Source organism: Barbatula barbatula (genome assembly GCF_947034865.1).
Source record: "Barbatula barbatula genome assembly, chromosome: 8".
NCBI classification, from domain to species: Eukaryota; Metazoa; Chordata; class Actinopteri; order Cypriniformes; family Nemacheilidae; genus Barbatula; species Barbatula barbatula.
Genome location: NC_136771.1, coordinates 2413323 through 2425618, shown reverse-complemented (window position 1 = coordinate 2425618; position 12296 = coordinate 2413323). Strand labels below are relative to the sequence as shown.

The 12296-nt window shown below is 42.9% G+C and overlaps 1 protein-coding gene across 1 annotated transcript; it reads left to right on the top strand.

Annotated features, from left to right (window-relative positions):
- Nucleotides 1-1161: 1161 nt before the first annotated feature.
- gas6 (growth arrest-specific 6) lies at nucleotides 1162-12280 on the top strand. Its single transcript, XM_079463013.1, has 15 exons — nucleotides 1162-1451; nucleotides 1545-1705; nucleotides 3625-3649; nucleotides 3745-3807; nucleotides 5084-5206; nucleotides 6478-6597; nucleotides 7456-7581; nucleotides 9139-9260; nucleotides 9638-9756; nucleotides 9890-10079; nucleotides 10216-10380; nucleotides 10518-10686; nucleotides 10798-10940; nucleotides 11336-11540; nucleotides 11611-12280. Exons 1-15 carry the CDS (start codon nucleotides 1334-1336, stop codon nucleotides 11760-11762), a joined length of 2001 nt encoding a protein of 666 aa, XP_079319139.1. The 5' UTR covers nucleotides 1162-1333; the 3' UTR covers nucleotides 11763-12280.
- The last annotated feature ends 16 nt before the right edge of the window (nucleotides 12281-12296 follow it).

The window sequence follows — 12296 nt, the reverse complement described above, 5'->3', positions numbered from 1 at the left end:
GAGTAAATCTTGACTGTGGGGATGTGTGCAGGGATTCAGGAATGTGATGTTTGTGTTGAAGCTGTGCTGTGATCCGTTGTGTTTACAGATGGACACCAGTGACCTCAAATCAGATTAAGAGGAACAGAAAATGAAAACACTGGGTCAGAAAAACAAGAGAGAGAGAGAGAGAGAGAGAGATGGAGGGAAACATGAGGAAACAGCTGCAGGGTGAATTTAACCTCACATGTCAATAGAAAAGCGAAGAGAGTATTAGAAGAAACAAGCTCGGCTGAAAACATTTTAATGCACAAAAATGTTAAACTTTTAAAACATACCTCTTTACACAATGCATATAATTACTTACTCTTTACATACATTTACTTTCATTGTATAGAAAATAAGTCAATCACACGTGCGAACTGACAAAACATACACTAGTATTTACTATAGTAAACTAGTATTGTAGTGTGTAGTATATTATAATTATTACTACACTTGGTTAATGCATACTATAGTTTTGTGTTGTTTTAATTATAGCAAATTGATAACCCAGTGAATACTGTAGTATACTTTACATTGACAAAGTGTATTATACTATAGTATTATGTAGAATTAACTATAGTCAGTTTAGTGAAGTTAGCTTTCAGTTTAGTATACTTTACATTGACAAAGTGTATTATACTATAGTATTATGTAGAATAAACTATAGTCAGTTTAGTGAACTTAGCTTTCAGTTTAGTATACTTTAACTATAGTAAGGCTTAAGTATACATTTGAATAAATGACTTGACTATTATTTACCGTAGTGTTCTTCAAAACACTATTGTATCTGAGCCTTTTTCTTCAGTTTACTTTGGTAAATTGTGGTATACTAGAGTATGTTACAGTCATGACTACGCTTTGTTAATGCGTACTATATAGTATGCCTACTGTATAGTATTGACTGTTATAAAAACTCTAGTAGCCTATATGTTTATATTACTATAGTTCGGTTTAAAACACAATATTATCTATGTATTGTACTGCAATGCGTACAGTAAACTGTAGCACACTACTTTATATTTGTTAACTGGTAGTGTTGGCTATTGTAAATGTATCGTATACTATGTTGTATACTACTAAGTATAGTATTTTTTCATGTGGGTTAATATGTCAATCGGACTTTAAGGGCGTGTGTCTGAGTAACGCTCGTGTACCGCAGTGAGAATCCGAGTCCGACCTCCCTGCGCGAGCGTGCTGCAACTTTCCTCCAATGAAAGCGTCGAGTGAGCGAGAGAGATAGCGAGCGTGCGGGAGAGAGAGGCTCGGGTGCGCTGCAGAAACGCAGGAGTTAGTTCGGGTTCGGCTTTGAATGTGGAAGATTCCGGTCCGGAAAGCTCGAGTTTTTTACGCAGAATTGACAATGACCATGAGAGAGTTCGCGCGGAGCTGCTGCTGGATCCTGCTGCTCGTCTGCGGCTCCTCGCAGTGTAAGTACGCGAGTTAACACCCGCGCAGTGCACTAGAAAGACACCGATTCGGGTAAAGCTCCTCTCTCACGCCCCCTCTCCGCTTGTTTGCAGTGTCTCTGTCGCCGGAGGAGGCGAACGACTTTCTCCGCAGACACCGCAGAGCTTACCAGGTGTTTGAGGAGACCAAACAGGGTCATCTGGAGCGGGAGTGTGTGGAGGAGAGATGCTCCAAAGAGGAGGCGAGGGAGGTGTTCGAGAACGACCCCGAGACGGTGAGCAGATCCCTGTCAGTGATGCATTTGTATATTCTTCAACGCGTCCGCACTGCATGCTAACCGACGCACTTATGGTCGATTAGCGAATGCGTCGACGTTAATCGCGTCGTCATCCTCTTGATAGCGCGCACGCGACAGTACTCTGGGAGAATCTGAGGTGAATCGAGTCGATTATTTCCGGCTGGTGTCACATGACAACGAATCCATCTGTAATCCGGTTCTCCAATTAAGACTAAACTATCAAATATACGAAATCTAATATATGGAAAAATATTCGAAATCGTTATGATTTAGTTGATGTCTATGATCTCCTTTATACATCAAACTACTCACGTTTTCTGCATGTAGTCCAGAATGTGCGTGAATTTATCAACACGCCAATAATGTATTCAATTAAATATATTTATGTTTAACAAATACGCTTAGTGTATATTTTATATATGCATTTAGAAGAATAAGTGTGAACTCGCAGGAAGTAATGCTGTAGTGTACTTTAGTGTTTACTATAGTAAGTGCAGTATGCAGTAGTATATTTAGGTAACATCTACACCCTGATATATACTATACTATTTACATTTATTTACCTAAATCGACTTACAAGTCGGGGAACATATACACGTTATGTCAACCGTTAGTTTATTTCGTTCGCTATTGACTAACTATCGCGAATTAAGTAGTGTGGAGTACATTAAACTTTGCTATGGCAAGTTTCAAAAACACTAGTATCTAGGTAGTATTTTGTAGTCCAACGTGTCGCGGTTATACCTGGATAGTTAAAAATGCAGATGAATTGTAATGAAAATGTACAACTTAACAATTGTTATGGATCAACCTACTGCCAAATGTTGTGTATGCGTGTATATGCCCCGTTAGACATGCCAGGGTGATATGCAAATTAACCTGTCTGTGGTGTTCCTGATTGGGTAGCCACATTGACTGACAGCCCAGCACTGGAATGTGTTTTCGATACAGAATAATGTTCGCCTGACGCCACACGTCTGATTTTTTGTTTTCCGGTCTCGTGTGAAACGGTAACGCGCATGATCTTAAAACCTCATGAATGTGCAGATTAGATGTAATCCTATTTGATGCGTAACGATTGGCCGTGTTTTTAATACAGCTCCCTGTGTGTGTGTTCACTACGAAGAAAGGTCATGACATCATCGCTGCTGTTATACTTACTATTATTAGCATGAACTGGAGAATTGTTGGAAGCGTGCAAGAGCACATGGCCGTGTGTTTGGTCAAGTCGCCATGAGATGAGAGTGACGGTGAGTCAAGGTGATGTTGGAAGTCTCACGTCCGTGATGTCACCCGTAAGGTTCGCGTCCGGAGTGACGGTAACATTGGATTTCCAGTCTGGTATGCATTATTCACTGGACGAACCGCATCTCTGACTCTGCACTTTTCTGACTGCAGTGTGTGAGTGAGTCAGCACGCCGGTTACCTGCAGCTTCTGCTTGCGGGAAGAATGCATGCGGCCCGTCCACCTGGGAGTATGTAATATGAATCGGGTTCTGTGGTGTCCTTTATGCAATAGTGGCCAGGTACATTTTTATCCACAGAGGTCGATGAGTTTGACATTGATCGGTTTATGACTGACAGAGGGCACAGGAGGGATTATAAAACTCATCGTTTCTTGATATACTGCACTCATGGGGAATGTTGACAGTCATGGTGTAGTTCTTTTAGCACACTCTTTAGACGGCTTAGAGGGGAAGTTATCAAGGAATCTGATGCAAAATGAGAGACACAACTATGAGCTGAGCATGCTGGGACACGACACGTTACAGACATGTGAAACATTCTCCGTTCTTGGCACAGCAGTTCAAATGCGTTGTTTGTTTTAATTCAACATTTGAATCGTATTGATTGACGTTAAAGATTGATATAAATCTATCTGTTATGTTTTACAGGACTTTTTCTACCCAAAGTATACGGGTGAGTTTAAGCTTCTTATTTCTCTTGTGGTTTTATATTCAAGATTGTAATAAGAGGTTCTACATATCAGTTCCATCAAATTCCTTTTCCTTCAGTTTGTTTGGAGAAGTTTGGAGACTCAGAAAAGAAGAAACAAGATCTGATTACTTGTGTCCACAGTAAGTGAATCTGTCTGTCTGCATCTGTCAGTCTTCGTCTTCCATCTGGACCTGTCTACATCTTTCTATTTCCATCTTTGTGTCTATCTGCCCCAGTCTATCTGCACATGTCTGTCTGCACCTGTCTATCTGCTGCACCTGTCTATCTGCACATGTCTGTCTGTGCCTTTCCATGTGCACATGCCTATCTGTACCTGTCTATGTGCACCTGTCTATCTGTACCTGTCTATGTGCACATGTCTATCTGTACCTGTCTATCTGCACCTGTCTATCTGTACCTGTCTATCTGCACCTGTCTATCTGCACGTCTGTCTACGCCTGTCTATCTGCACGTCTATATGCATCTGTTATCTGCACATGTCTCTCTGTGCCTTTCTATGTGCACATGTCTATCTGTACCTGTCTATCTGCACCTGTCTATCTGTACCTGTCTATCTGCACGTCAATCCGCATCTGTTATCTGCACATGTCTCTCTGTGCCTTTCTATGTGCACATGTCTATCTGTACCTGTCTATCTGCACCTGTCTATCTGTACCTGTCTATCTGCACGTCAATCCGCATCTGTTATCTGCACATGTCTCTCTGCGCCTGTCTACGTGCACATGTCTGTCTGCGCCTGTCTATTTGCACATGTCTGTCTAAACCTGTCTATCTTCACCCGTCTGTCTAAACCTGTCTATCTGCACCTGTCTGTCTATTCCTTTCTGTCTGTTTGTGCTTGTCTAAGCCTATACTCCGCAGCTTTGAGGTTATGAGATGTGTTAATGTGTGCGTGCGTGAGAGACCCTCTTTATGAATGAAGCCCCTCTGGTGCGTGACGTTGTGCTGACGTCTGCCGGAGGCTCGTTCTCTGCCGCACACTCTTGCTGAATCAGCCTCCTCGTCCTGCGCTGTGATTGGTCGGTTTGTGTCCAGCCAGAATTCCTGAGTCTCTCTCCTCTAAGGCCAGACATGCACCATCAGCAAACGCACCAGAGGCCGATCGTCGCCAAACTACAGATGAGAAAGAGTCTGAAGAGCTTTAAAAGCAGACGTTCAGCTGTGAGAACACTCTGGACAATAATCCTCTTATACCACCAGCCACAATGCTCAGATTCACCAGACATTTTTATACTGGACGGTTTATTAATATAAGTTATCCAGCCTGATCGTGTGGGATCTATTACGATTTTGCAAGGTGGCTAATTTGTATAAATTACAATATGAATCGTCCAGTTATTGGAAAAAAGCCGTCATCGGTGCAAAGGTAATAGGCTTCATGTTTTTGTTTTTCAGACATCCCGGATCAGTGCTCGTCGAACCCTTGTAATCCTCACGGCACGGTGCGATGCGAGGATAAGAAAGGAGAATTTCATTGTCATTGTTTCACAGGATGGGACGGTGTCAGGTGTGATGAAGGTACAGCCACACATTCAGCCGGTCAGGTCAATGACAAAAGCAACTGGACTCTTTTTGAATGTGTCACCTCATGTATCTAAATATAATTTGCATGGTATGCTTTATGATGTTTAGTGCATCAAGATGATCAAAAATAATGTTATATGAACTAATTGTTAAAAAAACTGATTATGTCTTTAAGAATGTTGGCACATGTGTCCTCTTCTGGTTACAAATTATCCTTCTCATCATTGATTTATTGACGCGTTCGGGAACCCAATGTGAACAAAAGCATATTTAGGTTCGTGATGTTCTTGTGATTGGAGGCTAGAACAGAGAGTATCTGACTGCAGTGAGCTTTCTGTCCGCTGTGCGACCCCTTATTTGGCTTGTGTTACTGTAGATGATGCATTCTGGGATTGAGCTCAGCACAGGTTGTACTTATAGATCGTAGAGTTTTAACTGTTGTTAAACTCTGCAGATACGCCCATTCAACAGTGGATGGGCTGAATCAGCAAATTCTGCAGCAAGATGAGTTCTTCACATGGACAAAGAGAGGAACACAATTTAATATTTGCTGATGTTGTTAAGCCTACCTCAGAGGTTTTTCTTTCATATCCTTTTGATGAAGTTCTCCGAAAACTGCCTGAGACACATACAATTGTTCAAATCCATGTAGATCGTAGAGGTTAAATAATCTGGATTTGGGTAAATTTGAGGAGAAATGTTTAAATTCATTTTGAGATCTTGATAATATGCAGACTTGACAAATCTGAGCTCAGTTAGACACAGTTTTCACATCTCTTCTCTAACTCTAGACACTATTTCTGAGATCTCAGAGATTTCTGAGGGTTTTTTCAGGAGAAGCAGATGAGAATTAAACTCATATTTGCTCTCCATGTAATGTCTCTGAGGTCTATGGGAAATATTAAAGAGATCAGCGATTTCTTCTTTCGTATTGGTAGCATCGCCGGAAACATGCTGATTTAAACAAACCTTAAACCCGAGCAGCGAACAGACATTTGAATGTAAAAATGAAGTTTCATTCATCTGCACACGAACTGTGAGTCATCGACGCAGCTCCGAGTCCAAATGCGACCGGGCAAACACAGACTGAAGAGGCTTTGAAGAGCGGCTGAGCTCACATGAGTCATTAATAACATCGTTTCAACACTGAGCGTCTGTGTTTCTGCATGGCCCCGCCCACAAACACGGCACCGTCCAATCAGAAAGCAGACGTTGGATTCAGTAAACTTTGCGATTGGTTAACAGTGAGTGTTTTTGATTGGCAGATGTGAACGAGTGCAACAGAAGTAGCGGAGGGTGTGAGCACGAGTGTAACAACAGCAGGGGCAGTTACCACTGCTGGTGTCGTCATGGTTACAGGCTCTCGGGTCACCACGCGTGCGTGGGTAAGTGCTTCAGGACTGTTCGAAACGGTTTGTTCTTCTTTTCAGGAGAAGTATCTGAGACTTCAGGAAAGAAAAGTAGAAGAGATCTGCGATTCTGTTCTGATGGGAGAAACGTATTAACATCAAACAAACACATCTCAGCGTCACCACCGACCAATCAGAATCGAGAATTCCAGCGCTCTTCACGCGTCGATTTACAGATGAATAGCACATTTAAGTTTACAGGATTGCTTAGGCATTCCTCGAGCTGCACTTTTTCACCAAAAGCAGCATGTGAACGTGTCGCCGTGACAACCAGATACTCAGCTAGCTTATTTGCAAAAACACGCTTTACGATGAAAGGATCTGCAGAGAATCATTGAGTCCGTGAGACGTCTGGACGCTGGAATTGAAGACACTGTTTTCTCAAACATCTCTTCTCGTGTAGTCCTAATGCATCACTTATAAGCTTCGGTGGTGTCAGAAGGGGTTTGGCATCATGTCTTTCAGCAGTCTGACTGTGCTTAATTCTCTTCTTAACTCAATTTCTACTCTTGATGGAGCCGACCGACTAAAAACTCTTGTTTTCCAGACGTCTTGAGCAAGAGTAAACAAATTTGCGCAAGTTATTACATAATGCAAGAATGAGATGCCATTGACAGGAATGTGCGGCGACTGTCATTCAATTAGTGAGTTTGATGTTTTTCCGACTCTTGCTGATGCGATGTGGGCACACCTTGGAACTTCAAATAATTGTTCATTTTGTTTGTATGTTGCACTAGATATACAAGCAGTTTCCTCCAGAATGTTCATTTTTAGCATCAGTAATGCTCCAAAACGTTGTCTTGAGCTCTCTGTGTGTCATGTTTTTTTCCGCAGACGTGGACGAGTGTGAGGAAACTCCTGATGTTTGCGGAACAGCGCGCTGTTTGAACCTCATCGGAAGCGTCGAATGCTTGTGTGAGGAGGGATACGTCTATGACAACCTCACCAAGAGCTGCGTGGGTGAGTTCACACAGGAAGTCTGTGAGGAGATCACAGTTGTCTTACGGTCACTGAGAGGTATTGAAACTGATCTCGGGAAACAGAGGTCGTGGCCTCGTATCCGTCATGTGCTCCACCGAGCTGCTCCTGGTGTGTAGACAGCTACAGTGTTTTTAACATTTTCACTACATTTTGATGGCTCACACAACATTATCTGTAATGAATATATGGACAAAGTAAATATCAAATGAAAGAACCGAGTCTCTGCTTTTAAACAAAAGAAACTTACATCTTTATTTGATCTTTTTTGGTCACCTGTGGGTAGGTTTCTTCAAGAATGCATCACTTTCATTAACCGGCTGAGATAATTCGCATATTTTGTCAAAGACAAAGATTCAGAACAATAATATAAAACAGATCAAATATTAACCTAGTACCACCTCGGTTGAGGTTCCAAGCGTACTATACCGTTACTAAAATGTGACGTGTTTACACGCAGATCACTGATTGGACAAAGAGAATCATTACCAGCGTCGTTGGATTTGCAACGCTGGAATACGCATTTTAATACTTTATATTGGGATTTCGTTTAGTAATATAGAGATTCAGACCCTTAACGTAATGCTAAATGCTACATTAGCTTACCCCCTCTAGCAAACCAAATGATCGTTGTCTGCTCTTTGCCGTAAGATTTCCCAAACTCTGGTACTTAAGCAGTATTTTGTTTTGCTGGCATCCGCCATCGATATGTTCCAATACACCTGTGTTGTGCGTTCGTTTGTGTCGCGTTCACCATGATGCCATGGCAGTAGAGGCGGTGCAACCATGATGATGACTTTATAATCCCGCCCACTTTGAAGCGGTACTAAAATGCAGTGGAAAGGCAAGTGCCGAGTCGAGTCGAGTCGTACTAAACCTGACGGTACCATGCAGTCCAGTCTCACCGCAGTTCTCAGTTTAAGTGTCCTTTAAGATGTGGTAATTTTGTTGTCTCCACGTGGTTTTTGGAAACATTTGTCCACCGTCTGAAGTGTTGGGGGAAAAAGCGTGTAGGTTGCACACTATTGCAATAGTGTGCACTGTTTCTATCTGAACAAACCCACGGAAATTCACGAATAACAGTTTCTTACTGTGAAAGTTCTCCGCGCCTCTATCTTGTTCACGCATTTTATAAAAGAACAACATTGCCCTTCACATTAACCTAGCAAAGAATGTTTGAAATTCCTTTTAATCTCATATGTGCTGTAAACTATGTGCTTTCTCATCCAAAACAAGAGAATGATTATGATCTGTGTTTTATCTCTGGTTTAAAAACGTTTCTTGTTGACTATAACAGGCCACAGATCAGATCCTGAGAGGAACATGCTGTCACTGTTTTCTCTTAATGCTTTATAAATGCTGCATGTGAAGTGTGGTCATGAGGTCACATTTTTATAATGTTTGTAATGATTTGCTCAGAACGGTCTTTAAGAAGTGAGCAGCGTTAAGAGTGAATGATGTTCATCCTGATGGAAGTCATGAGTCGTGTCTGTATGGAGGAATAAAGTCCAGCATTCTCTCTTGTTGTGTTTTTTTTAGATGTGGACGAGTGTGAATCGAACGTGTGTGAGGAGGAGTGTGTGAACACGCCTGGAAGTTTCCGTTGTTACTGTGACGGGCGGCAAGGCAAGAGACTCACGCAGGATATGAGGAACTGCGAGGTAAAACTCTCCTTTACATCACTGACTCCTAAAACACAGTCATTATATGCCATGATTTTCTAGCTTAAAGGGATAGTACACGCAGAAATACTTCTCTTATTTATTTATCCTTGTGTCATTCCAAACCTGCGTGACTTTAGTTCTTCTGCAGGACACAAAAGAAGATATTATATATGAAAGATACATTTCTCAAAATATTTTCTTATGTGTTCCAGTCCAAAGTCACAGTTTTCAACCTGTAGGATCAGATTTTTTGGGGGGTCATCTTTAATTTAAGGCATTAGAAAATAATAGTTGGCCGAAGTTCGAATTTTCTACATTTTCATGGCCAGTGGTTTGGTTGGTCGTCTCTGTGAACCATAATGTTGTGCGTTTAGGTCATTGAGGATCGACTGCCTCTGGACATGAGGAGAAACTCTCGCTCTCTGTATCTGGGTCGCATGTTCAGCGGGATTCCCGTCGTCAGGCTGCGCTTCCGTCGCCGGGTTCAGACCGGGTGAGAAACGCTGCGTTATATTACTTGAGAGCGGTTCATTTTATATGAGCTGCGCGCGCAGCGGGGCTGTCACAATATCGTAATGTTTCATCTTGGGTAAAATGATCAGATTGCATCTTCCTGTTTCCTGCAGCTTCACAGCAGAGTTTGACCTCAGGACCTATGACCCCGAGGGGGTGATCTTCTTCGCCGGCGGTCACTTAAACAGCTCTTGGATTGTTTTGGTGATACATCGTGGGAAACTGGAGCTGCAGCTGAAATACGGAGCAGCAAGTCGGGTGACCAGCAGTGGACCGGCGGTCAATGACGGCCAGTGGCACAAGGTCAGAGGTCACCACTGACATGATTTATCGAAATTAGTTTTCAATTCAGAAATGAAAAACTTGTTTGACACGATCCTCGAATAAGAAAGTGCGTTTCATCGTGTCTGTATAATTTAAATGCTGTCATATTCAAAAGATCTCAGTGGAGGAACAGGGGCGGAGTCTCGTCATAAAGATCGACAGGGAGGCGGTGATGAAGATCGCAGTCACTGGCGATCTGTTCACGATGAATAAAGGCATGCATGAGCTCAACCTCACCGTGGGCGGAGTTCCTTTCAAAGAGGAGGGGCTTGTCAGCAAGGTGAGAAACATCTTTGAATCAGTGTATAGCGGCGATGAGCTAATAACATCCGACTTGTGATTTGAAGAGTAAAGCGATGTGGCTGATTATGATGTGATCTGAGCGGGTGTTAAAGCGTGTGGTGTGCGTGTGAGCAGGTCAATCCTCGGTTAGACGCGTGTATGAAGGACTGGCGCTGGTTAACAGGTGAAGACACATCCATTCAGGAAACTATCCGCCACAACGAGCGCATGCAGTGCTACGCCATAGAGGACCACAGCGCCTTCTACCCCGGCCACGGATTTGCCTTCTTCAATCACAGTCACGGTGTGTGTGTGTGTGTGTGCGTGTGCACGTGTGTGTTAGGAGATGATATTAATGCAGAAGTATTTTCACCTGATAATACATTTTAAAAATGAAAATCGCTTTTTCCTGCAGGAGACAATCAGACCCTCAGGATCCAGCTGACCCTGCGTCCCGCCTCCAGTATGGGGGTCCTGTTTGCACTGGTCCACCAAGACAGAGTCCCATTCTCCATCTCGCTCTCTGACTATAATCCTGCAACGCTTGAGTGGAAAGAGGTGTGTGTTCAATTCAACGTGTTAAAACAGTGTAACGTTTGGTCGTAAGTTAAAGGTCAAGTACTAAAGTGTATTTAGCGACATCAAGCGGTAAGGTTGCAAATTGCCTTCAGAGCACTACGGTGGCTGACACAAAACTCAGATGACATTACGTTTGTGCCTCTTTGCCGAAAGAGATTTATTTTCTTTTCCACTCTGTAGCACGGTTTGTCCATTTAGGGCTACTGTAGAAACAACATGGTGAATTCCATGTAAGGGGACCTGCGGTGTTATAGACAGATAATTCAAACATAACGCTTCATTATGTGAGGTCTTTAAACACCTCTGAACACATAGATATGTATATTGTAAAAATCACACACTGGATCTTTAATCAGTTTGATGTTGCACTGCAGCACGTGCTGGTCGCGTTCGGTGATGTCATCGTGGCCAGCGCCGCAGTCAATCTCTGTGACTCTGAGACTCACACACTGAACGTCACTGTGACGGGAAACAGCTCTGTACTGGTGGTGGACGACCAACCCGGCCGTATGGAGTTGGTGGAGAATCTAGAAGCGATCGACCAGTCGTCATACGGCACGTTTATCGGAGGAATTCCAGGTGAGATCGAATCCTTGACACTCTTACTCTGGTAGAAACAGACACATGTGCTGAACGTTTTCTTCTGCAGATGTTTCTCTGGTGTCCACACCCGTCTCGGCCTTCTACACGGGCTGTATGGACGTGCGAGTTAACGGTCGACTGCTGGACGTGGATGAAGCTCAACACAAACACAACGACATTCGGTCTCACTCCTGCCCCCTAGTGAGCACTCAGCAATAACAGCTCGAACCCACTGCCGGCCACCCCACATCCCATTCAAGAGTTATTCTAAACAAGGGATGTTTCATCCGGGTCCAGTAATCGTTTCCATTAAGGCCTTACAAAGCAAATTCCCTTCAACACCTCCTAGACCTAAAGCACACGCACATCACGCCATGTAGACACACTGTAACTCCATAGATGATGTATAACTGACACATAAAGACGCTTACGTTAGACACAACACGAGCTACTGAGATTGCGATCGCTGTAATATACTGTACGTGTAAATATGTGACTGTAAACATCCAACAACCTTAACAGCCAAAGGCCCCGATGTAGGTGCTCAAAATACATAGCGATATCCTTTTTTTTAAGTGTTTTAGTTTGTTTTTAAGTCTCTTGTTTGTTTTGAGTTTGTGTGTGTTTTTAATGAATGTATTCTGAAACGTTTTGTATTTCGTTCGTTTGTGCTCAGTTTCTCGGTAGATACAGAGACTCATTGCAAGCAAATAAAGGCAGATGTTGTTTTTCCTCAAGTCTGGAGAGTCCATC